Raw genomic sequence first — 26,768 nt, 5'->3', positions numbered from 1 at the left:
TGACTCCTAACACTCGGTTCAGCTCCAGATAACCTCTCGTCTCTCTGTCCACGAAGCCTCCAGAATGATACTTGAGGGGCGAGACAGTCGGTACATTCGTTCCCAGTCAGAGGGCAGCTGGTGCTTCCAGGTCCGTCGCTGACTCGGTGTGTTGTGGTCGATGTGCCTGTGTTTCTGCACTGAGCCGTGTGATTGCCATGTGTCAGAGAGCATGGCCAAGTCTCACTCGGGGCATCTGCAGATTAGTGTGCGTTGCCTGAGTGACCACGTTTCTGTCCAATCCTCTCCTTTCCTTTCCTCTCGGTCGTAAGATGCTGGTTGGTATCCTAAACACACTCCAACTGTTAGGTTCTCTTTGGATGTGCTGGTGTCATAAACGTTTCCTCTACAGCAGGTTTGGGCAATTATTTTTCCCAAGGGGCATCATGAGAAACGGGGACTGTTGTGGAGAGTCCAATATTCAGTCCAATAGACTGAACTCTGACTGAAGTATATTTGCTTAAGTACTGTACTTATGTACAAATTCAAGGTACTTTACTTGAGTAGTTCTATTTTACTTGTACTTCCACTCTCGGAGGGGAATATTGTACTTTTAACTAGCTTTAGTTACAGTATAAAAGAGTTAAAATGAGCTCCACCTGAAACATCTGCAGCAGGAATAATGATCCAAACAAATATATATTTAATATCCGTATATAATAGTAAAACTGGCAGGGTTGACTGACATGTTTCTGCAAAATTTTTACTTTTATTGCTATTGTATTTAGTCCAATGACCTCATTTTCTGTTTGTCAGTTCAGTCAGCGAGTGCACTGAAGTCAGGTTGAATGTGTGAGGTGAGATGTGAAGGACAGCTGACAGGTGATCGTCACTGAGAGGATGTGGATCTGGATTTGTTAAACTCCATCACGGAGCATGTTTGTTCACATATGTAGGTCGATCCAAAGAGAACCAACATCTTCTGAGCATGATGCTTTTGCAGCTTAGCTAGCAAAGCCTCAGATGTCTGTTACTCTGCATCAGTCGACACGCTGCAGTGACGCTGCTGCTCGCACACATTCACGGACATACTAACGTACGTAAATAAACACAGCAACATTCTCCTTCAAAATAATAGCAATGCAGCTGTATTCTGTGCATGATGTACACTTATATACGTGGTTTTATTCCTAATTTCCCATTGGCGTCCTGCCGTACAATGCCCAGGTCTGCTTTAGAAGCACCATTTTGATCCGTCAATGTGTGATAACGGTGTAAAGTGCACATTTTCCATTGATCACCACTGTTGTTTTATTTGTCTTTTTGGCAAACCAGTTGACACACTAGTTTCTGACATTCCTTTATAACTTTTGCTCATTATAAGAAGAAGAACTTTGAATTCTGGCATGTTTCAACAGAAAATCATTGGGAAAACGATACTGGAACACTGTTTGATTGTCAGGGAGTGCAGTGCAACACTATCACTGCAGCAGCCACAACTAAAAACGAGTAAACCAACATAATTGTTTCAACTTCATTATTCAACGTCTGTTTTATTCATACAAACATGTATCGCTTATTCTTCTCGTAGAGCAGATTTTTCTCCAGTTCTAACACATGAAGTTAGGACCACATGATGGCCAAAATAACCATAACAATACATTATCAATACAAAACAAAAAACACTTGTCATAGTGGAGACAGACCACAGAATACATGAGTCGGCTTATCTCCACTGACTGTGGGGCAGTGTACTTTGTGCTTTTTAGTGGGCCCGTCTGTACAAAGGTAACCTTTACATTTAAGAAAACTATGAGACTAAATGAATCACATTTAATCTTCAAACTCTTGTTTCTTAGCAGTGGAGTTGCTGAAAGACTAGATGTGTTGTTTATGAACAAAACAAATGCTGTTAGACCTGTTGCAGACTTTGCCTGAATGTTCTCAGTTGGCGGGCACGTAACTAGGGTTGAACTAGTTTTTACTTGTTTTAATTAGTGGCCTTTTGCCCATTACCTTATTATAGAAATTATCAATATTCGCTCCATCTCTGGAGGTAATTACTGTGCTGTGATGATCTAAAGGACTTCCTGCTGTGGACCAACTCCACTGTTGGCAGCATAAGGTGACTGCTGTTTCACAACCGTCTGTCTGTCTAGACTCAGGTTGCTCCACCACTTTTTTCTTTCATTGTGTTACTAATCTACACACTTCTACCCCGTGCACAGAACAAACAAACCTCATTTTTGGGCCATCCGATTGAATATTCATATGCATCACAAAAGCTAGCAGTGCCCGCGACGCTGCCTGGAATTGATCAGTGCATGAGAATGAGAGTTTTGCATTTTTGATATTACTCTGACTTTCAGTGAGCAACATTCTGCTCGGCAGCCTCGTGATGTTGGGCAGTTTGAGGCTGACGGGTTGTGTTGATGCAAGTAATTACACAGTAGTTCATATAAGACCATAATAGACCCATCAATCTGAGACCGTACCACACTTGTACACATGCGCCGGATACCCACATGAACACACACAGAGAGTTTGATGAAATGACTGCGGTCTTTTTCTTAGACAACCTTTTTTTTAAGAAAAAGCTATTTTATGTTCCTTCTACATTCTGTTTTAAACTGCAGCCCTATTTGCCCAAACATCTGTATACTCTGTCTGAAATGCAGTTGTTGGTTTTTTTTTTTTTTTTTTTGATCGATTTTCTCAAGTTGTTCCTCAATGTCAACAGCTTTCAATGCAAACCATTTCCAGCTTGTTCTTGTGTTTGTTTTTGGTGTTTGATTACCTATTTGACATTCAGCTGGAGAGAAAAGTGAAAACTCACTTTTGTCTTTGGCAGATATAAACTGAGCATGGCACTCGCCTTTGTTGTTTTGTGTTTCTGTGCCTTGGTTCAGAGGAGCTTTCAGAGCTTGTAAAAAAATCTCTGCTGCAGCGGTGAAGGGAATAGCCTCCCTCTCCAACGCCGGCACCACAGAGTGAATGTACGGTTGTCACTGAATATCACACCTTCTGGTGAAGCCTTGCAGCTGGCTTGAGTTGTATCCACATACTTCAATGTATGATGTGCAGCTGTATTCGACTTTCCCGTTTCATCCACCTCATTTTGATGGACATGGGTTGTAAAAATGTCTTCATAATCTATAATTACTTGTCATTTTATCAAATCTTTTATAAGAAATATTTAATGGAATTAAATTTCCATTTTTTGAGAAAGAGAAAACACGGAAACAAGCTTATATATTATGCATGTAAAAAGGCATGGAAAGAAAAGATGAACAGACATGTCAACACCACACGATTCAGATGATTGATTTGTTTTTTTCTTCCCGCTGTGACAGTGGAGGCCACGAGAAATACTGCAGCCAGTCTCCCTTCATAGGCAAATATTCAACAACTGACATTTTACACAATTAGGCAATTAGAATTTCTTAATACATTGAACCTGCAGGCCCTTGCTTCACTGTGAGGAAATCCCACAGCATGCTACGCTCCTTCTGCACCAGTGTTGCAGCTGCGTCAGATACTGACACCTGGTCAGTGCTCCTCGGCGTCTGATACCGACGCACAGAGGCACCCTTTGGCGTCTGTGTAAGACACACCAGGTTTTCAACTAACTCCACTGTATAAACCCATCAGCGCCATCATTAGACGGCCAGAGAATGTGTTTCTGTGAGCCGTATTGGTCTCGTACGTACTCCAAGGCCTCTGGTCCTTAGCTCTTCAACATGCTACTGTAAATATTATTAAGTAACAGTAGATCGCCCTCAGTCTTCTAATCCGTCAAAATGACTGCCGTTCTTCAGATTCTTCCATCATTGTTAAAAGAATTTAGTCAATGACAGAAAATATTCGGTTTGCGCGTACTACTCTATTATTTCTCCATAGAACACCCAGGCTGAGCTCGAATTGCTCGTTCTCTTTTCATTTCCTCCCAACATGAACATGACAGTCAGGGTTGAGGTAGAGGTTGAAGTACGAGCAGGTCCAAGGAAAAGACTCACCACTTTCTGTCCTGACTGGCTGTTCATTGTTCATACAGCATCACTGAGTGAATGAAGTCGTTTGGACTACATCTGCTACTGAACTCTGTTCATATTTGGAAAACAATGGTTTGGCTCCACACTGTTATTACTGAATGTGAAGCGATGACACGGTGACCAAGGATGAGGTGTGGAGCATCATATTTTTACACCACATCAACATTAAATAAGAATAGTCTCTTTTCTACTGTCTATGCATCCACACATTTAGGCTACAAAAAGTATTTGGACAGATCAAAACCTCCTTTTTGCCCAATGAGATGACTTAGAACCACTAAAAATACATTTTAAATAAAGCTAATTCCACTTATAATACTACTATATTATCAAGCTAAAATGTATATCGCAAAAATATGTTTTGTGACCATACAATGGCATGGATAGCCAAGCAACAAGAAAACACTTCTGTAAAAGGGATGTATCAGAAAATAATCATGTTTACATTAACAATAGATAGATGGCAGTCTCCAAAATTGTTACTTTAATATTAAGAACAAAAAGAGAGAAATAAATCCCCAGTCAGTCAGTTGTATATTCAACTACATTTCACCAAAACAGCATTGCTGCCTCTGTGATATTTCCTTGCATGTACTGTAGGCCGACATGCTGGACATACGTTTTGCTCCAAACTTCACCTGCTACCAGAGTTATTTTGGAACTTGTGGCAGTTGTTATGCCAAAAACCAGAACAACCATGACACCTTGCCTGAAGCACTTCAGAAGAAATAATTAATTTTCCATTTGGCTCTTTATTTGAATTTTCATTGAAACTTTCTTCAACTTTTCTTCACCGCTGTGTTTTGCTTTAATTCACTTTATGATTCTGGACTACTTGCATGTTAGGTGAGAGGCTTTATGTTAACACACCAGCAGCATGCATCCTTTTGAATTAGGAGGAAGATCCAGCTAGCAAGTGTCTAGCCCGCCTTAGATAATATTCAGCTACTCTGAATTCATATTCCATGTGGCATAAGAGGAGAATCACCGATGATACCAGCCGCCATAGGTAAATCCTCACAGAGGCGCAGAGATTTCTTCATTTCACTGTATGTGGTGGCCTAGAATACAGGAACGGTTTCTCTGCAATGTTCATGCATGTGTACTATAAAGCAGGTATGTTACTGTTTTCACCGTAAGCATCAAGTGGAGCATATGGGGCCAGCGTGGGATGAGATTTGTCCTTTTGTCTCGGGGTAATGACCATGCATTTCCCAGTAGTGACAGGCCAGGCAGGTGGGACAGGCAGTACGCAGTGAAGTAATTACCCTGCAGGACCAGGGGGGAGAAAGACAGGACTCCGAGGTGGCTGGCCCTGCTCTTGTGGAGGTGACAGATTGTTGAAAGAGGGCAGCTGGTGCTTGAAGCGAGACGTGGTGTGTGTCACGAGCAGTGAAGATAGTGACCCACACCTGGTCAGTAGAGCCCTGCAGATAAAGCAGATTTTGAAAGAGAGTACCCAGACTGACGATATATATACGATATGTATACGACATATCATGTAACACAAAATTGACTCCGCTCAACTATTTTATTTTTTTGTCAAAGTAAGTTCTCCAATACAGTTATAAAACGAAACATTCCTTGATTTTGTTTAATAAAGTGCTCTAAAGTGTTCAGTTTTTTAGATGACTAACAGGAGGTACCCCCCCATGTTTCCCCTCAACGCGCTCTCATTGGCCGGAGCTCCGTGTGTGTGTGTGTGTGTGTGTGTGTGTGTGTGTGTGTGTGCGTGCATTTTATATATTGCATCCACATTTTGGCAAATTCCACAATAATTTCGTCTGTATTTTCCGCACTGCAGAAACCATAGGGTCCTAGTGCAGCATCGCAACAGATACTCTCGATATTGTTGCTGTCCAGATTGTCAGAGCTGTTGGGGTTTAACATCAGATAATAGACGTCAGTGATTTACGACAGCAGCCCACCCCCCTTGCTCCCAGCAGAATGCCTTTGAAGTTCCCATGAAGCTGTTAGTGTACCTGGACTGAGAGGCGACAGGGTATCCCACTTGACCCGTGCCTCACTCCGATGTTGAATATGCAAAGCTCTATGGTGGCATTCATGATGAGCTTGAACACATGATTAACTATCCACTGGCTATTAGAAAATGCTCATAGTGTCTAGTATATAATGATGCATGGACGACCAGTGTCCTGATGCATTTAATCCATAACTGCCACCCCCATTGCTTTTTGTGTTGCCCTTGTTTATCCATATTTCCATCCAGAATCTTACAGAATTTCTTCACTAACAACGGTGGATGTTGCGGGTCCACTATGTTCGTCAGGCTGCTCAGATTTGAGCTGTGAAAGCCTCTGTTGGTTGGGCATGTTGGGTATCTAAAGCAATTGAAGTATAGTGGGTGGTTGCTTGGTGGTACTTGTAAATACAAATTGCAGAAAGATCAGGGGGATTTAAATATACATACCGCAGGCGAGGATTGTGAGTGTGGTATTCGGAGAAATGGAGTCCAAAGAAAGGGAAATGCTTTATTATGCTTATCCTTGAGAGAGTGAGGTAGGTGCTCTGTTCTTGTTTTTAAGGGCTCAGAAATTTACATTTTTCCTTTATGAATTTTAACAAGGGAAATGTATGTTTTCTTTATTTACTCAGCTAATTGTACATAAACCTAGTGGTTAAAGGGTGACCTCCGTGTACAGCTGCAAGTATATTCTTGCAATTATGACTTTCAAGAATAAAAGCCTTGGCCTCCAAACCCACAACATAGTGTATTCGTTGCTGGTTAGACAACGTGCCGACACTGTGTGGACGTGTAGCTACATTGGCTCTGCCCTCATGCAGAACAGACAGAAAACGTATGTTTGCACATAAATATGACATGATGTTTTTGTTGGAAGTAGTTCCTGTGTGTTCAACACTGTTGTTATCCGGACGACACGTGTGTATCTGTACGTGTCATCTGAGGTTTGCCAACATCATAATGGCTCTGTGAAAGAAAGCGGTATGGCTTGCTGCCAGCAGGTTGATGCATCGTCTGTGAGGAAACCGGTCATTAGTGTTGTGGTCGGACAGAAGTGGGGGATCACCACAGTAAACACTGTGAACTGTCTCCACCACTTTCTTCCTCTCCCCCTCCCCAGTTCTGTGACCTGAATACTGATCCCTGTTTTTTTTTTTTTAACCGGAGGACATCTTGCCCCAGCCTGGTAACGGAAATGGCTTTTGATGATGTGGAGAGGACAGAGTCAAGAGCTCTTCGGCTGTCATCGCCTTCTCATCTTTTTGCGTTTCTTGCCTTCTAAAGGGCCATCTCAACCCTCTCTGTTTTCCCGTTCTATCTCTGCATTGCAGTGTCCTTTTCTTGCCCCTATCAAGCAAGATATGTTTGTATCAGCAGTGGACCTTTAAACTCCTCTCCTCCTCCTCCAGATGGAAAACTAGCAGCACATATGTCTGGCTGGATGCGCTTCTCTCCTCTCTTCACAGTGTACGAGGCATCCGGAGAGCATATGCTATATGACAGCCTTATTCAGCAGGAGGAAACTATGCACACGAATCACAAAACCCCTCGACTGTTAGGTCTTTCCCCAGCTTGTCGGCTTCATCCAGTGTCGATGCAACATGTCGTTGTTTATGAAATGTGAGCTTGATTTCAACCAAATTATATCTCAAGGTCAATAGCAGCCGGGGTTAATACCAGCTCACAACTGTTGCTCCATATCTGATGTGCTTAATTAGCTGGGAATTAGAGGGGCTTGGTTGATACGCGTGTGCTCGGAGATGGAGCGGAAGACGTTTTTGTTTCAGTTGTCCTGTATTATGGGATTATGTCACATGGCTTGACTGCATCAACAAAGGTGAACAGAGGAGAATGCTGCAGTGCAGAGTACCGTCAAGGTGACTGTCTATCTCGGGTCTAATTTATAACGAAGTTATGATAGCTGCCAGTCTACACAATTATGGTTTTTGGAGAGCAGCTTCATGTCTCCGCAACCTGTTTTTGGATTAACAATGTGTTCCTATTCAGATCATGTACGAAATGTTGTATTTTTGCATCCTTTGATGCATGTGCCGTCTTTCAAATTTGGCCCGATATCCTCTCTTGACAAGAGCATTTTATACATTAGACTGTACATATTTTCTGTCCTGTGTGCCATGGATGATGCGTTATTCAATCAGGGTTTCCTTGTAGATGTGTTCACACAGCACACCCTCTTTTCTTTGCAAAATATATTTCCTGCAAGGTTGCCTTTTAATTTTCTTCCTTCCCCCTCTGGAGAGGCGAGCACTCCTCTTGTTTTACAATTCCAAGCATTTCAAGGGATTAGAGGAACGACCAGATGATACAACCCACCAGAATAGTAAACATGCCGCTGTCGCCACACAGTAAGCTGTGAATATGAGATAGGGAAAGCAGTGTGGCTGGGACACTTTTCCCCTTGGACCTAGACCGCTTTTCTACTAAATGCCCCACTGAATGCTGCCAGCTAAAAGGTGTGATTAATTAGTAGAGTGAAACAACGACAAAGTGCTGTCACACTCTTTCCTTAAGTGCCACTCAAAAGCAAACCGACGAGCATTATTGGGTTTTGATCCCCATTTAGGTTTATTGCACTCTGGCTGCTTTTAAAGTGTAAGACTGGCCACAGATGAAAGGCTTCACTTCTTTGACCATTGGCTGCTCCACATGACACGGTTCAGAATGGGGCCGACGAGCTGAGGGTACACGGTGGAAACGCTGTACAAAAGCATTTGACACCCTCATGAATCCATAGAAAGTGAGAACTCCGTGTAAAAACCTAAAGCGGACCCTCCCGTTTGGACAGGTCAGGAATGTTCCATGAGAAAGGAGCTGTCCTTAGTGCTGAAATCAGGACAGGCAGCTGGTGTCCGGGGTAGGAGCTGAGGGATCATTGCAGTGATCAGTCACCTCATGGCCTCCCACATGGAGGGCATCTTTTAGGACCCTGCTACTTTGCCCTGAAATATGATTTTTAGTTTTAACATTTCCTGATGAGATGATGAGCTTTCAGTAAATTGTGTGGGTGAAAACAGGGCAGGTCAATGTAGGAGTAAATTGACATATTCTGAAAAGTTCAATTGTTTTCCAAGTTCACCTTCAGACTTTTTAAAACTCTTTGGCTTTTGGGATCTGACTAATATTCACATCCCATAACTCAGCCACCTTTTTTTTTAAAAGCTCTTACAGCTGTCCTCTCACGACCCTTTTTGCTTCAAATGCCGCCTGTGCCGTCTTTTTTTTAGTTTGAACTCTTCCTGATTAGCAGAGAGGTTAAACATTAAGTATTTTTTATTATACCGGGGAAATCATGATTAATGTGACACCACACATTCAAGTAGCAGGACCTTCATGGTCCTTTGTGCTACTAAATGATTTTACCACACTTGACATGTATTTCCATTTATTCCATTTTACTGCAGATGGAAATTGTAGTAATGCTATTACTTCTAATTAAGGAACAAACATGAGCAAACATCCTGACCATCTTGCTTTTAGTCCAGGCAGCTATAGACAAATACCACTCTCTGTGCTTTTTGAGATTTGCTTCATTTAACTTTCGCCTGAATTTATTAGCAGAGAGTCTAAAAGCTGAAAGGGTTAACACCTTTCCCAAGGCTTCTTACACTTGACAATGAAAAGTGTTTTTAATATTCAGGTCATGGTTCTGTGCTTCTGTCTTCTTTTTGTGAGATCAACCATTCTCTTCCATCCTTTTCAAATGTTTTTTTAGTGTTTGCTTGGGGACTGCTGATTTTATGTAATTTTCTCTGTGATTTGAAATAATTGTAGCGGCTGTGTCAGCTCGGGGAAACGTTTAAAGAAAAGTTAAAATTCAAGTTCTTTACGGATCACATTCATGCAGCAACTACAGAGAAGCAGTCATGGGCAATGAAAATCTCCCTCAAACAACGCTGATTAAAAATGTATGAAAAAGAGTTCATGCAAGTAAAAACAAAATGAGACTCTAAACATAAAGTAATGCAAGTTAAAATGAGGGGCAAAATATTGCATAGTGAAAATATAAAAAGAAGTAATATAAATTAGAATTAGATTACATTCAGTTTATTAATTTGCAGTTTCAAATCTAAAGACGAATGTAGTAAATAAATAATAGGTGTATACAATAAGTAAATGTTGGTAAAAGGTGAAGTGACAACAAATTATTAGATGGGTGTGACTTCAATATACAATGTTTGTTTGACTGCTCCTCCAGTTGATGTTGTTCTCTCAGTTTGATGTTTTTCACTCCCTGGATAGATTGATGAAATTTCACATGCTGATGTTGTGGCAGGAAGCAGAGACCAGGGCATTCGATACACCTGCACACTGCCGGGATCGAGAAAAGATTAGATATATGAGGTGGCCGTGATGTTTGGTGGGACGCGGTCACTCTGCTGTGCACTGCAGATGACGGGGAGATAAGATGGGGAGATGCACCGCCCTCTGGCCTCCGTCAGTTGTGTCCGGGCTTCACCCACGCAGTCTTCCTCTGCTTCCTCACACCGGAAGGTCATATCCACCACAAAGTCTTACTTATGTTTTGCCTCGGTGGCTTAGTAGTAGTAGTTAGACCTGACCCCTCCCCGAAAGCTCCAGTATTCAAACTTTACCTTGTTTTTTTTGTGTTTTGTACGTTTCATCTGGTCCGGTTTCTTGCCTTCGGACCAGTGCATGCTTTTGACCCTGAATAAAAACAAGCAAGTGAAGACAACATGACTTACTTGTTTTTATTCAGGGTCAAAAGCATGCACTGCCATGTCATCAGTATACCCTATACATCTCTCTGTAACTGCACTCTCCCTTACCACCGTCTTTGTTCTTCCTACTGTAGCATTCTCACCTTTCATTTGCTCTTTTCCTTCACAATCTGTATCTTCACCATGAAAAAAAAAAATCATGTGACTGATCTCACTGTCGCGTCTCAAAATCCACCAAGATTGTGGCCAATGAAATCAGATGCATTTGTAGAACTGTAATTTTGCTGCCTAGATATCCAAAGCTTTCACACTCTTGGGGAATCTGCACCAATTTCTGTCTTCGAGTGTCCATGTTGTGCTCCAATTAACCCGGGCTCACCCTGTTGTTTGGAGTGAAATAGAGCCGGGGGAAAATATCATCTACTCCGACCTTGAGGTTCCGCTGAAGCTGGTACGGTCAAGTGTTTGTGAGACTGTTGAGAGAGCTAGAGCTCAGCATTTGAACATTTAGAATTTACTCAACCCCGAAACTTTACAGCAGCATCCCCCCCCAGTGCTCCCGTGGCTTTATATATGCGGCGTGATATTTCTTCATTATCTTCTCGTTATCGCACATTGCACAGCCTACACACATTGTCATTATAAATAGTGTATTCTGCAGATTGCTGTTGTGTGTACTTACTTAATTTATTGGCAAATGACTGATATATTGTATCCTTTATATTTAGAGGTACACATTGCAGTAATTAAAAACATTGGAATTGCTGCAAATATTAATCTATGACCTTGAGACGAAAAGGAATTTAGCAGCAATTAAAACTGTGAAATATATTTTACATGAGGTTAAAACACCTGTCAGGACTAATGTATTGGTGATTTGGGTTCAATGGGCACATACAGGACAAACAGACAATATTTATTGCATATTCCAAAAGCACAAGTTGTGTTAAAAACATGGCAGTATAAACCGGGAAATAAAAATGTGTTTTTAGGAAGTGTGAGTCATCACAACCAAGGTCCTTGAGAATTCAGCTACAGCTGGGCACCCAGAATATTATCCAGTTTGCTGAAGCAGAATGAGAGATTAGCCACGGACAGACACAGAGGTGCACCCTCACTCGCAGACGGACGGACACACTCGAAGGATCGCATGATTCTCCGGGCTGAGATAATGAAATAACTTTTTATCTACATTTTTAACTCTTTGCAAGTAGCCACAAATCGAATGAATTGAATCCTTAATGTGTCAGCCTTTAGTTAACTGATCGATGATGGCTAAGCCCAGCTGGTAATGACAAGGTGGCAAAACGAGGTTGTTACTAAACTGACTGACAGATGTTTACAGACAGATGATACATTTGTGCTTTCTTAATTAAATTTGGAGACGGGAAGAAACGCAGCATGGCTCCATGAACTGTAAAGATTTTCCAAAATCCTCAGTGAAGGACTCCCCGCTAGACTGAATCATTACGAAACACCTTTCATTTCCTTGGGGCTTGTTAGCCACATTTGTATGCTGCAGGCATCCAGTTCGGTGGAGCATAAACACTGTAATCTCTAAATCTTGAGCAGTGTTTCCACAAACAATACACCAACCCTCCTGACATCTCAATCACAGTCTGGTCACATGAAGGGAGTTAGTCTAGAATTCAGGTCACACTCTCTCCAGGCCCTTCAGTGCTCACTGGCCGGCCTCTATTTAAATGCAGTCAATGCTCCTGTAGGTTCTGTAAATAAAGGCACAGTGGCTGTACTCGCTGGTCGGTGGTGGGATTGAGTTTTAGTTCCTAAATATTGCTATTGTAATTGTTGAATTCATGGTTCCTTGTATGAATTGTAGTCTTTTCTTTCCATGATTTATGATCCAGTTTTTTAAATTTTCAAGCTCTTTCCTGTTTAGGTTTTATCACTGAAATGATAAATATGAGCAAACAAGTGCTGTACTTTTCTTTGTTACACAGCTCAACTACTATTCGGCATATGGACGTCAAATATAGACTTGGCGTGGATCCACACACTCTGAATTCCTGAGTACATCTCCTGCCATGTAAAGTCAGACACACCAGGTGGCTGCTGTCTGGTAGCTGTTAGACTGAGCCTAATTTTTAGTGAATGAGAGGAGCCTCTCCAGGTGTCACACAGAAGGAAGTGGGCATTATGCAGTGGGTATTATGCAGTCGTCGTGTCCTCTCACCTAGAGCTATTCAATCATGTACTATCCCCTCAGTGATGATGTACACATCTACTTCACAGTCTGTGGCGAGATGAGAAAAGTTTGCTTCCAACTTCTGGCTGATGCTTGTTTTTGTGTTCAAATGACTGGTTGATAAGATCCCAGTGTTGATTTCATTCAGTGACCCACACGGCCAGTATTACATTTTTGGCCTTAGTAAAATCCATGCAGTTTGCACATGCATGGGTGATGGGGGCAATGCAAATATGAGCCCGGGTAAAGAAAATGAGGAAGTGTTCCACTCTCTCAAGCATGTCAGGAGCAAGACATGGTCCTGTTCAGAGACCGTCTCATATATATATATATATATCTATATATCTATATAGATATATATACAGTTGTGGGAAAAAGTGTTTTCCCCCTTCCTGATTTCTTATTTTTTTGCATGTTTGTCACACTTAAATGTTTCAGATCATCAAACAAATTTAAATATTAGACAAAGATAACACAAGTAAACACAAAATGCAGTTTTTAAATGAAGGTTTTTATTATTAAGGGGGGGGAAAAAAATCCAAACCTACATGGCCCTGTGTGAAAAAGTGATTCCCCCCCCCCTGTTAAAACATAAATTAACTGTGGTTTATCACATCTTTGGAAAGCTGAGTTTAATTTCTCTAGCCACACCCAGGCCTGATTACTGCCACACCTGTTCTCAATCAAGAAATCACTTAAATAGGACCTGCCTGACAAAGTGAGGTAGACCAAAAGATCCTCAAAAGCTAGACATCATGCTGCGATCCAAAGTAATTCAGGAACAAATGAGAAAAAGTAATTGAGATCTATCAGTCTGGAAAAGGTTACAAAGCCATTTCTAAAGCTTTGGGACTCCAGCAAACCACAGTGAGAGCCATTATCCACAAATGGCGAAAACATGGAACAGTGGTGAACCTTCCCAGGAGTGGCCGGCCGAACAAAATTACCCCAAGAGCGCAGCGACGACTCATCCAAGAGGTCACAAAAGACCCCAGAACAACATCCAAAGAACTGCAGGCCTCACTTGCCTCAATTAAGGTCAGTGTTCATGACTCCACCATAAGAAAGAGACTGGGCAAAAATGGCCTGCATGGCAGAGTTCCAAGACGAAAACCACTGCTGAGCAAAAAGAACATAAAGGCTCGTCTCAGTTTTGCCAGAAAACATCTTGATGATCCCCAAGACTTTTGGGAAAATACTCTGTGGACTGACGAGACAAAAGTTGAACTTTTTGGAAGGTGTATGTCCCATTACATCTGGCGTAAAAATAACACGGCATTTCAGAAAAGGAACATCATACCAACAGTAAAATATGGTGGTGGTAGTGTGATGGTCTGGGGCTGTTTTGCTGCTTCAGGACCTGGAAGACTTGCTGTGGTAAATGGAACCATGAATTCTGCTGTCTACCAAAAAATCCTGAAGGAGAATGTCCGGCCATCTGTTCGTGACCACAAGCTGAAGCGCACTTGGGTTCTGCAGCAGGACAATGATCCAAAACACACCAGCAAGTCCACCTCTGAATGGCTTAAGAAAAACAAAATGAAGACTTTGGAGTGGCCTAGTCAAAGTCCCGACCTGAATCCGATTGAGATGCTGTGGCATGACCTTAAAAAGGCGGTTCATGCTCGAAAACCCTCCAATGTGGCTGAATTACAACAATTCTGCAAAGATGAGTGGGCCAAAATTCCTCTACAGCGCTGTAAAAGACTCATTGCCAGTTATCGCAAACGCTTGATTGCAGTTGTTGCTGCTAAGGGTGGCCCAACCAGTTATTAGGTTTAGGGGGCAATCACTTTTTCACACAGGGCCATGTAGGTTTGGATTTTTTTTCCCCCTTAATAATAAAAACCTTCATTTAAAAACTGCATTTTGTGTTTACTTGTGTTATCTTTGTCTAATATTTAAATTAGTTTGATGATCTGAAACATTTAAGTGTGACAAACATGCAAAAAAATAAGAAATCAGGAAGGGGGCAAACACAACTGTATATAGCGATATATATCCCCTTGTCTGTCATGCTCTCTTTTGCTCATACACTAGTATTTTGGAAATGCATGCGGTTCCAGGAAGCGCCTTGACCTTGTTGCAAGTTGTCCGAGACACTGCAACAGTTTTCAACATGTTTTGATTTTATTGTGGCCAATAAAGATGCGCTAGTAGTTGGAGGCTGTTGGAGACGAGATGGGAGGGATAGGAGTTTTCCTCTCATTGAGGATGTGTCCTATTTATAAAAAAGGAGAAAAAAATAAAGAGGGAGGCAGCTGATGTTTATGCATAGTGACTTCTTTTGTGTTTTTGTTATCCCGATCATTTGCATCAGTAGCGGATCTCTCCACTTGGAATTATCAGTATACCTTGTCTGAGATCCCCACATCAACATGTCAACAGTCTGGGACATAGATTGTTAGCATTTCTGAAAACTCAAGTCTAGGTGTCTAAATTTCTATTCAAGTTTGGCTCATGATTTTACTTTAGGGACTCAACAACAACAAAACAGATGCACAAGAAGTACTTTAATGATTCCAAATTGGCTCATTGGTCCTTCTCCCCCCCCCCCCCCCCCCCCCCCCTCTGTTTCTTTCTGTTTTGTACAAAAAATAATTATTTTCTCACCCAGTGTGCAAATCTGTGGTGTGCTTAACTCATCATTTAGGCGGAGTGGGTAGGCATTCCAAGTGTGGTCATTAGCACGGTTCAGCCATGATGTGAAGACCATTCATCAAACTTAATGGAACCACAGAAGCCCCCCCCCTTCCCCCTGTCAATGTTCCACCGCTCTGTTCCTCAAATAGCTTGACCTTTTTTATTTTGGCAACATTTTTAGGGTAAAGGAAGAATGGCCCTCGGTAGGCTTCCAGCTCAACTCTTTACAATAGTTCCCTGGAGTGGCAGTGTGCCATTATGTCCAAAATGTTTGCATAATATCTTCACTTTGAAGAAAGACTGGAACTAAATGCTAATGATTGTCAGCTTAGCAATTGGGCTCTGGTCAACTGGCACTCCAGTCTACACTGACCACAGATAACATATGCTTTGACAACAAGTGCAGTTTGCCAATTTATGGAATTTTTGCATGTCAGAGGTACAAAACAAAAATCCAGATTCATATCGTCCTCTTTCATGTGCTTCTGGCAATCGTTTTGCTTTTGTTGATAGACTTTTTGTTTTTGCAATACACAAGTGTGCACTGTATACACAGAAGTAGGGAACGAGATGTTAGCTGGTAATAATCCAACAGACAAAAAAAGAAAATCACTTCCACATATGGTTATGAACACCAATTAGTATGATGGAACTGGCCATAATTATAGTCGCGTAATGACTATATTGGCAGCCTGATATAATGGTCTGTTAAGTGATTAACGTTCTAACCTTCAAGTTTCATTACGTTAGCACTACAGCTGCTACTATAAGAATGAATTTATTTGGCACTTCAGCTACAGCATCCAAAGGACTTAAATCAAATACTCTGAACATCTTTAAGTGTCGGACATTTTTTTCCACTCTGTTTCTTTCTCTTGTCTTTTGTTGGATTTATTTCATAAGCATAGTACTTACCTGTCTTTCAAAATGCAGGCATTTTAAAAGTATTCATTTTTTTTCAATAACATATTCCAAAAAGTGTGAGAATAAAATATCTGTTATTTATGCTATAGTGTTTTAATATTCATTCAAAAATAATATGGTGGACTGGACACTACTCCTGTCAGGATCTGCTACTGTCCACATCTGGCAGACTAGATGACTGGGTTTCTGAACCCTGGAACACTTCTCATTCTATTCACTTGTATCTGGGAGGACAACCATCGTGAGCTCCGTATCTGCCCCCCCAAGAGACTCCTTCACTACGCACTCCAGCAGCAGCAGCCTTTTGTAAATAGGACATCAGTTCTATTTATTTTCACCCAATTTAGTAGCCCACTGTAGGCTTCCCTTGGAAACTGTCTCAAGTCCAATCTTCCGCTGCCTGTCACCATGGCGACGGCGAACCTTCAGCCCCGGCCTAATCAGAAGGCGTCAAAAGTGGAGGGATTCACGAGGGCTCGGATGTAACTCTCTTAATTCTCTGCCTCCATGGCAATGACGCACCAATGATTTCTTTCTAAGAAAGGAAAAAACAACATCCTTGATTGAGGCTCATGATCGTCGGGCTGAAAGAAAGGAGCCACGGGGGTGAACAATTAAACTAAAGCACACACCTTAATTGCTTTCACATAAACTATTTTTTATTTTGCCGCACAGTAAACTAATTGCCTGCTTGGTGGAATTTACTATTCCCAGCACATTAGAGAATCACAATAATAGCTACGGCTCTTTCATTTCCTCAGACACAACGATCTCTGCTGGGTTTTCTGTAACATCACAGGATCTCAGTCTTTCCTGGCCGGCCACTTGAAAGTGACTACAGTGCTGCATCCACATGGAATCAGGCAGACGGTCTTGCATGCTGTCCAGCAAGACCTGCTGGACAGCATGCAAAAAACAAACAGGCACGACCATATGTTACTATTGAGTTGGAATAAAATCTGTTCAATGCAATTATTTTGTATCTACTATTATATTTAATATTCTAGTAATGCATATAGGTGTGAAATCCCGCTTTCTCTTGACATTCTATTGCGTACATCTCCTTTTAAATTCACTAATTAAAACATTTAGACTTTGGACAGCAATGGCGTTCCTGTTGCTGGTATTCTCTGAAGGCACTCACCTTATTTTACCACCCTGACCCGTCCACTACAATGACATCTGGTTCTTCCTGATTCCATGTGAATGCAGCATAAGCTCGCGAGCAGTTCACTGAGCCTCAGGCTAATGTGCAAGATTGACTGAGAGGCATTATTGCTAATCTAGTTTCACCTTCCAGTTTGTGAATGGTAAATCCTTCTCTCTAAGTCTCTGTGCTATTACAGTGAAGGGAGCTAGCTGTCACTGCTCTGGTGTAACCACCTTGACAGGTCTGCCAGCTCCAGCTGCATAGATATCAGCTAGAGCCTAATTAAAGTGGTATTACTCTCCTGCCTCATATTGTAGTGTTATTTCTAAAACCTTCCTCTCTGTAAATCATCGACCTGCAGCTCCACTGAGCCTCTGAACGTCCTAATAATCCTGAGCAGATATTCTTAATTGAACGATTAGCCATAGCTGGGAAATGGGTTAGCTCTACCTCTATCTGCACAGCGGTGATTTGAACCAGCATATGGGTATTTGCATCATACAGCATGGATTGCTGCCTGCTGAATTTGCCTCCCTCCATTACGCTGTGCTTCCACTTGGTTCAGCTTTTGTGTGTGTGTGTGACTCTGCAGTTCGGCGCATTCACACAGTATAGAACGTTCTTTGATGTTGAATTATGTTACACTCAAAGAAATGCCACAAGATTTAATTTCATTGGCATTTATGTTTGAGTGGAAACAGCGTGAATACAAATTGGTCGGGTGGTTGTGCAGAGATAAATGCTTTCGCTGACACTTGACATGCTGACTGACAAGTTGTCTTTTCCTAGGAATTCGACGCAGACTTTTAAAGACTTCAGTCAGCCCATCATTTTTCAATTTCCACCCTTTAGTGAGACACAGACACAGGAAAGAGCACACTGTACGCAGAATGATTAGTCGGCTTGACATTTCAGGTCATCGCTCCCATATGGATGAATGAATCCTCAGGGTGTTCTCATCCACCGTACATTTATTAACAGTTCTCCCATCCAGAGAGAAACATACAGGTTGACATACACAGCTGCAGGCTAATAAGCTTGTTTTCATTGTAAAAAAAAAAAAAACTGAAAACAATTTTTTGAGTGTGATAAATCTAACATGCTTTTCAGTATTTACTCATGCTTCAAGCGAAGTTTGAAATCATAGGGTCCAATGGCAACTGTGAACAACAGAGGCACAACACAGATTGACTGGCAGATTCATTGGCAACACGATGAGGAGGCCTGCAATGATGAACTCCTCCACAATTCTTAACATGATTCCTTATTTCTCATACAAATACTGATGTTATTTAGTTTAGGTTTAAGTCGTTGTTTTTGTAGGTTTAAGTTGTTTTTAGTTTTCCAAAGAGGACCTGCTCCATATATAGATACAAACGGCTTATTCTAAGGTAACTGAAAGACAACACATTCTTATTTTCAAGTGACACTAAAGAAAACAAACTTATTAATCCATATCTACCAATAGACCCTCCTGTACACACTGTTCATTTAACGTTACCATTACTCTGGTTGTGCCAGCGTCTGCTACCTGGGTATGGTAAAATGACCTCTTAGTGAACAGTGTTGCACTGTATGTGTCTAGGCCTTTTATTGTGAAAGGAAAGGACGGAGTAAGGGTAGCTATAATGCGCTGCCGTTCACAACTTGGGAGGCAATAAAGAGTTTGCCGACTTGGTTCAGTCTACGGGGCCTTGTTGTTATTATCTTATTACCTTCATATATCGGTGCAACTCAGGCACTGTTCTCTGCCTTTGTGTCATAAATCAAGGCTTCATTCTCTCAGGTGAATGTGACCCGGTGGCAGACAGCATTGCATAAAGCGGGGCTTATAGGGAATCTAAACACTGATGGTTACGTTATTCAATATTCATTACATTGTGCTATCAACATTAAATTCATAATAAGTTAAAGCAAAACGCTTGTATATTGCCACTTTAATAAATGGATTAATTTCCAATTGGATTACATACTTTCTATACTTGGAGTTAAACAAATACTAGCAACACATAACAGTATAAATCGGTACAGCAGCCCAGCAGTCAATGTGCTCAATTGTTAAATCAACCTTTTGGTTTCTTTTAAATATCTTGACTCATTTGCATCTGAATTTATGACAATTGTTTTTTTCCCAAAGCAACTCCGGCTTTATAGTGCAGATCACTGATATCATCAGAGTCTCAGTGAGAAAGGGTTTAGCAGAGGAGCTCAGTCTCACCAGCACACTGAGCTGCCGTTAGCTCTAATGTGGTAAACCGACCAAGGCTAGCAGTGTTCTATCATCGGAAACCATCAGGAGCAGAAGTCCGAGATAGGGGCAAAAAAATGAGTGTACAGCCACAATCTCTCACTGCCAGTGTTTCCTGCTGTTAAAGTATTTTAGATAAGTCCTGGAGAGCCAGCAGGGAGCCAGAAAGCAAATGAATTGGACAATGTAGATGGAGTTTTGGACGGAGCGAAAAAATTCAACCGGCGTGTTTTGTCTCTTCCTCTTGTTGCTTCTATGGATCCCTCTTAAACATGAGAATTTAGCAGCGGCCATTATTGCAGAATAGATCATTCACTTGTCAAATGATACTGTGCTACACCCACAGACTGCTTCTCAGTGGCATTCATTAGGCAATTGTGTAATGTAAAGTGTAACACCTTTAAATTGCATTACGCATTGCTTAATAAACTACTAATGCAAAGGGGAAATTAGAATACATGTTGTAGCAGACACATTTTTAACATTTAGTCATTAAGTAAAAAGTAAAAACATGTTTTGCAAATGTATTAAACACCCGGTCTAATTCCCCTAGACATTGAGACATTCCACTATCTCCACGGATTTTCAAACGGGTTCACCTCCTGTCCTCTGTCCTCAGCCGGTCCCTGGGTCAGGTGACACTGAGAGTCTCTTCATGGAGCCACTGCATGTTGACTTTGCTGTGTGCTGAGAGGTCATTGTCATGCTGAACGTTGAATCTTCACCACACTCCAGAGTCTTTTTGCATTCAGCTTTGTTTATTGTTTCCTTAGTCGTATTGGTTATGCTGCAACCGTCATCCTCGTCTTCTTTGCTGGAGCAGTATTAGTCAGGTGATGAGCTGTAGCTCTGCGCTGCCGCTCGGTTTGCCACTTTGACGTTCAGGCCAACGTTCCATTCATTCTCACCAGACAACAGAATATTTTTGTCTTGTGTTGTCGGGTTTACGGTCGTTAAGTAAACTCCAGGCAGGCTGCCCCATGCCTCTTTAATGTAGGAGTGGAATCTCTCTAAGCTATCAAGAAAGCCTGATTAATGGACTGTTACGGAGATTGTTGTCTTTCTGGCAGGTTCTCCATCACTCCGAAGCTCAGTTAGAGTGGCCATTTTGTCCTAATGAAGCTGTAACAATTAGTGGTAACTCTTTTTATACCCTTCCCCAGATTAGTGTCATAAAAATGGTTTTCTCATAGTTCTGTTGACAGCTCTTTGGACCTTTTTTTTATATTTTTTGTTTTTGTTTAGAGAAAAGTGTTTATGCTTTGCCTTGCAATTATTTTTGCAATCTGCTTATATTAAATAGGAGACAGTAGACAGGAAATGAGTCAGCGAGATAGAGGTATGACATGCAACAAAGGCCCCCTGTGTATGGGGTGTGTCTTAACCACGACACCCACAAACATTTTTCAAAACCTGTTGTTTACACAGGTGTGTAATTCAATGCAAATTACTCACACAAATGCATGTTGTCGGAATGAATTTAACTGGTTACGGGTTGTAAACAATTTTGCTTTTATTGCTGTAATGTATGAACGTCAGTTTGCTTTATGCAGAGAATTGAATGATTTACTTCTTTACACTGATTATGAGGTTTTCATCAGTGAACTTAAGTGGCATTCAGACGCCATCGATTTTCTCTGTAGAATTATCGTATTGCTCAGAGAAGCTCAGCTCTCCACACATTATAAAATGTGTAATCAGTGATTTCATGTCTTTAACCTCTTGAAGCATAATGTGTGAAAAATACTCTGAAGATCTGAATGTGCAATTACACCACTTCTCAGGATAGTGGCGTGCCCGTGAATAGTGGGAATAATGACAATAGCGTTGAATGACGAGGTTTAGTCTGAACCTCCTCTTTTCTCCTACTTGCTTGCATCCATGATGGCTGAAACCGGCGTCCTTTTTAGTCTTAGACGAACAACCTTTGACAGGCTCCTGATCCATTCAAAGTACGTTCTTCATCATCGCAAAAGGCCATACAATAATAAGCATTGGGGTTGTGGGAGAAAATAATATATAATCATTTATAAAGGCATGGCCCTTTTCCTGTCCTCAGCAGCTTGATCTGGATGTCTTTGTCGTGGCATTAAACTGCACTTTCCCCCCTTCCTCACTTCATAGTGCTGCACTTTAGGTAGCGAGACATTTGCACTTTCACTGGAGTTCATAAATGATTATAAAGCAGGAGGCAGCTTAACTGGTACTGTGTTGACTCCGTCATTAGGTTTTTGGCCCGAATAGTATTTTATATATTAGTATATTGCCTAGTATGTTTGATTTTGTTTCATGTGAATCTTGTTTGTCTTGCGTGTGCTCGGTTACAGCCACATGCATCTTTGATAGTTGGAAGTATGTTTTCTTTTGCCCCACATTCACTTCATCAGTTGTAACAAAATGTGTTAATGAACTAGTGTAGGATTTAGGCTATGTGTGGTATAGCCACTATATGTGTGTTTATATTGCTTTGTGTAACTGACCATATGTTTTTGTTTAGGGCATGATGCAGTGTTTCTGGTACCAAACTGATATCATACCGCAAAATGTAATGCTCACTACTTAATTCGACTTGGCCACCAGAGGCAACATGTGTTACCCGACAGAAGGATGAAGCAACAAAATGTTGCTTTATTGTGTTTGGCTTTGTGCAGCAGGACATGCATGGTGGCATGAGGCAGGTGGTAGGAGGAGTGGGCAGTTTGGCAACGAGGATTGTCTGCATATGAAAAACAAACTTTCCACCAGTCTGTTCAGGTTCCATACCAGTTAACATAGTGACTATATTTAGAAGGCAGACGCGTGTTACACCTTGCTCGGCTTTATAGGTTTCGTATGCAGATTTTTTGCCACTGAGCCGACTCGTATTACCCTCAACCCATGAGTTTTCAATCTGTGGAACTGCTGTTATTGTATCCCTGTGCTCATTGATAAGGATGTCTGGTTTTCAAGCTGAATTTAAGCTTTGGAAATGGTTCTAAAACTACGTTGGCAGCTATAGCGTTGACATTTTTTTCTAGACTAACCTCCCACTGGAAGTGTCTGAAAACCTCTTAAGATTCACTCCATCATGCACTTCTAGGATCTACGTATATCTGCAACAACAGTTGAATGCAGAGACTTAAATGTGGCTCGACTGTGCTTGATAAGATTTAATTCTCTAAATTAGTGTAAGTAGAGCTGAACGATTTATAGGCCAGGCCTACCTGTTATGATCTAATGAGATGAATTGATGCATGCATTGATATGAATAACATATCTTTATATAGCTATTGCAGTAGAATATAGTAACGTGTAATTTCAAGCCATGTAATATCATCAAGACTCCACTTTTTAATAAAATCTAAAAAAGCACAGCAGAGCAACAGGCCTGGTGTGAATGTTCATATTTGAATCTGACTGATCTCCAGTCAGTTATAGTAACACATCTCACAAACTACACAAATCTCAACACCGGATTATGGCTGTGCCACTCTAAGACATATTATGTTCACTTATATCCCAATGGTAACATGTGAACATGTTGATTTGACTTGCCCCCTCTCTCCTAATTCACCAGAGGCCCAGTCAGAACATTAATAAGTATGAATACTTACTGATCTCCAGTCAGTAACGGTATTGAACCAAATCACACAAACTAAAGGGCTCTACCACTCTAAAAGTACTTAGATGACTAACAGCCTCGTAGTAAACATGTTGTTAACCGTCACGGCTCCAGCCCCGGTCGGGAAGCACGGGGGAGATGTTGTATTGCCTCCAGGGCCGATGTTGGTGCTCACTTCAGGGCACTTTACTTTGGTCTTGAGGAGCTGCAGCATTTAGTCATAGACGAACTGAAACCTACTCGGTACATTTACTACCACTTGAAAACTTGACTGCTAATTTCCTCTCTGCTATACGACAGCCAACAGCTGTCTGCCCTGAGCACATCCACTGTTTCTCTCTCTCTCTCTCTCTGTCGATCAACCACACACTCACTACACACTCGGCTATTCCCCAAATGAGTTGCACTATTCTAACAACAATGCCCTTAAACCCGGCCTTGACCTCAAGCCTCCAGAAAACGTACTGGGCTTTGGCACGTGATACCTTTGGGCCCAAAATTACTATTTTTCCCATAGACTCACATTGGGACAGAGACATCTGTAAATCAGTGGATAATCTCTTTTTAGGTAAATACATTTTCCAGTAGGAACATGTAAATAGCTGTAATTTAATCATTTAATCATTTGGTCCTAAAAGCTGTAAAATGCACCAATAGCAGGGTTATTTCCCTTCCTCCATTCATGTGAATGAGCAGAGTGGCTGGGAGGCGGGTCAAAGGAAACGCTAATGTGCTTGCTCTAAAGCAAGCAAAAGCTGCAATTAGAAAAAAAAAAAAAAAAAAAAATCTTTTTCATTTCAGTTGCAACTTCTGCGATTTGGAAATGACGTATTACATGGCATGTCGGTTTGAATCCGATTAATCAAAAAAATCCCTAGTTTTTAGTGCATGATTTCCCATAAAACTTTCTTTCACTTGCTTGTTATACCTGAGACAATCAAACACCTAGATTTTGCAGAGTTACTTTATTTTTTATCTGCACAACAACTGCACTCTGATGAAAGTCTCCAGTCTCCAATCTCCATTTAGTCCAGTGACGCACATCATTGAAATGTAATTGCCCCAAGATCTGATGATGACTGAGGTTGGGCTGCATTTATACCTCCACGGACAAGTCTCTTTCCTCTACGTTAGGCTGCTTTTGATTACCTTGATCACCAGCTATTAGCTGTCAGTCACAGTAATGTGCAGTGGGTATCTAGACCCATTTTCCAACTGCTTGCTTTAATGCCCACCAGCAGGCTGTTGTCAGTGCTCTCCATATATACCGTGCACTTCTTTAGAGGGCTAATTTCATGCTTGTTGAACTTGAAGAACTGCATTATTGATTGTTGTTTTCTACTTTCTTAATAGTGATTATCATTTATGACTCAGAAGGGGCAGCAGGGCTATAGGGACTCTGCTCCCCTCCTCTTTTCATTAAAATGCCAGGCTATTTTGTTTTCATGGGTGTTTAAATTCTGATCAAAGCCTTTCGGAAGGAAGAGAGATCTCCACCTCTCCGGTCCTGGCTAGCCCGTTAACATCACAGCAGCGACCTGGAAAATATGCGACCTCGTGGTTAATTTCACCTCAGAGGAAAGACCTGATCGAGGACAGGGTTGAAAGCCAGGTCAGACGGCAATGTTCAGTGTTCAGTTTAGTTTAATCCATGTTTCTCCATGCTGGAGCATTACATCAACGGAACAAAACTCAAACAGCATGTGAGAGGCACAACAATCCAATCTTTTCTTGCATTCCCTGTCTGTCCCATCTTGTTCTGCAGTTGGTGGGTGGTGAGTTCGACCTGGAGACAAACTTCATTATCCAGGATGCAGAAGGCATCGGCTGCATGGTGGAGCTGTTGGGGCACTGTGACATCACCTGCCAGGCTGAAATCTGGAGCATGTTCACCGCCATCCTGCGAAAAAGTGTTCGAAATCTGCAAACCAGCACTGAGGTGGGCCTCATCCAGCAGGTGCTGCTCAAAATGAGCTCGGTGGATGACATGATAGCAGGTATGATAATGGTAGCAGTGGTAGAGCATGTGTTTTCATTTTCAGAGGGATTGTTATCTTGGTAATGTCCGGCAAGTGGCGTATGGGTTATGCCTTCTTGTATGTTTTATTTTCATTGTCATCCCCTTTAATTCTGTCAGCAATAGAGTGCTGCAGGGATAATGCATATTTGTAGGCCAATCTGGAAGTTAGCGGCATCTTGAGTCCCTTCACAAAAAGCAAATGGTATTTGTCCATTGGATTATTGCAGAAAATAACCTCTGCGGCAAACAAACATTTATGATACTTACATTTGTTCTGCAAAATAATCTTCACAAAGGAATACCCCTTGTGACTTTATGGTTTTTGAAGCGTGATTGCCAGAAGTAAAGCGCTAACGACAGGCTATAAACAAACTAGACCAGTAGGGTTGATGTGTTCTGTGTGATGATGGTCTGTAGGATCATTGAGCCACTTGTTAGCAACAGCTTTTTTAAAGACATGTAGAAGCTTGAAAATTCACAAGGGGGGAATATTGTAGAAGAAAACGTTGAAACCTCGTAGGCCTGGGTGAACCACAGACTGTATTTCAGGCATCTAACCAAAAACACATTCAAAAAAACAATAACAATTGGAAGTGTAAAAAAATGTTGACTCATTTCTGGGTTTCAGGACTCATTCCTGCACCATTCTATTAATTCAGACAATTCTTTGAGACATCAACTATTGCAGAAAGTCAATGTTCTTCGGGGTAAATCTTGATTAAAATTGAATTCAAACAATTGTACTGTACTTAATAATTGGTATTAGGAAAAAGTCTTTGCTTTACAAAAATATTACAATTTTACATATTGGAGCCAGAATATTTTAGATATATTTCCCCTCTAGTAGCAAAGCCTCATGATGCTCTTTAGACAAATAGGTATTCATTTATTAAGAAATGAGTGATCATCCAGAGTTTGATTGCTGGGTAGTTGTCCCTGTGTACTATTTAAGTCCTGAACTTTTGTCTATGAACATTGCAGTCTGTAGGGAATACTACCTTTTACTCTTACCTTTCTGGAATGAGCCCCTCACATCTGTATTTAGGTCACTGTGGGGCTCTCTGTGGAGGTCAGTGTCACTTTGATATTTTTAACAAATTATATCCATACCTTGTGTAAGTTCTAAATATTGTTTCAGCTGATGATGAAATGTAAATGCGTTTTCCCTGCGGTAAGTTCAACAATGTACCAGTTAGACATCACTATGATTTACAAGTCAGTTTCCATGTAATTGTAGTGGAAGTGCTTCTGTGTTTATATA

General features: G+C 41.3%; 1 protein-coding gene across 1 annotated transcript in view; it reads left to right on the top strand.

The window, feature by feature from the left end:
• LOC116392399 (neurobeachin-like) overlaps positions 1 to 26,761 on the top strand; it is a 47,586-nt gene extending 20,825 nt beyond the window's left edge. Inside the window, exon 2 of the mRNA XM_031863819.1 lies at positions 25,253 to 26,761. Within this exon, the coding sequence (XP_031719679.1) occupies positions 25,253 to 25,549 (297 nt within the window). The 3' untranslated portion in view covers positions 25,550 to 26,761. The remainder of the gene's footprint in view (positions 1 to 25,252) is intronic.
• The last annotated feature ends 7 nt before the right edge of the window (positions 26,762 to 26,768 follow it).

The sequence above is a fragment of the Anarrhichthys ocellatus genome, unplaced genomic scaffold (genome assembly GCF_004355925.1).
Source record: "Anarrhichthys ocellatus isolate YVR2014 unplaced genomic scaffold, GSC_Weel_1.0 scaffold29, whole genome shotgun sequence".
In the NCBI taxonomy this organism is placed as follows: domain Eukaryota; kingdom Metazoa; phylum Chordata; class Actinopteri; order Perciformes; family Anarhichadidae; genus Anarrhichthys; species Anarrhichthys ocellatus.
Note: the sequence above shows the minus strand (reverse complement) of the source record. Positions and strands in the feature narration are given on the sequence as shown.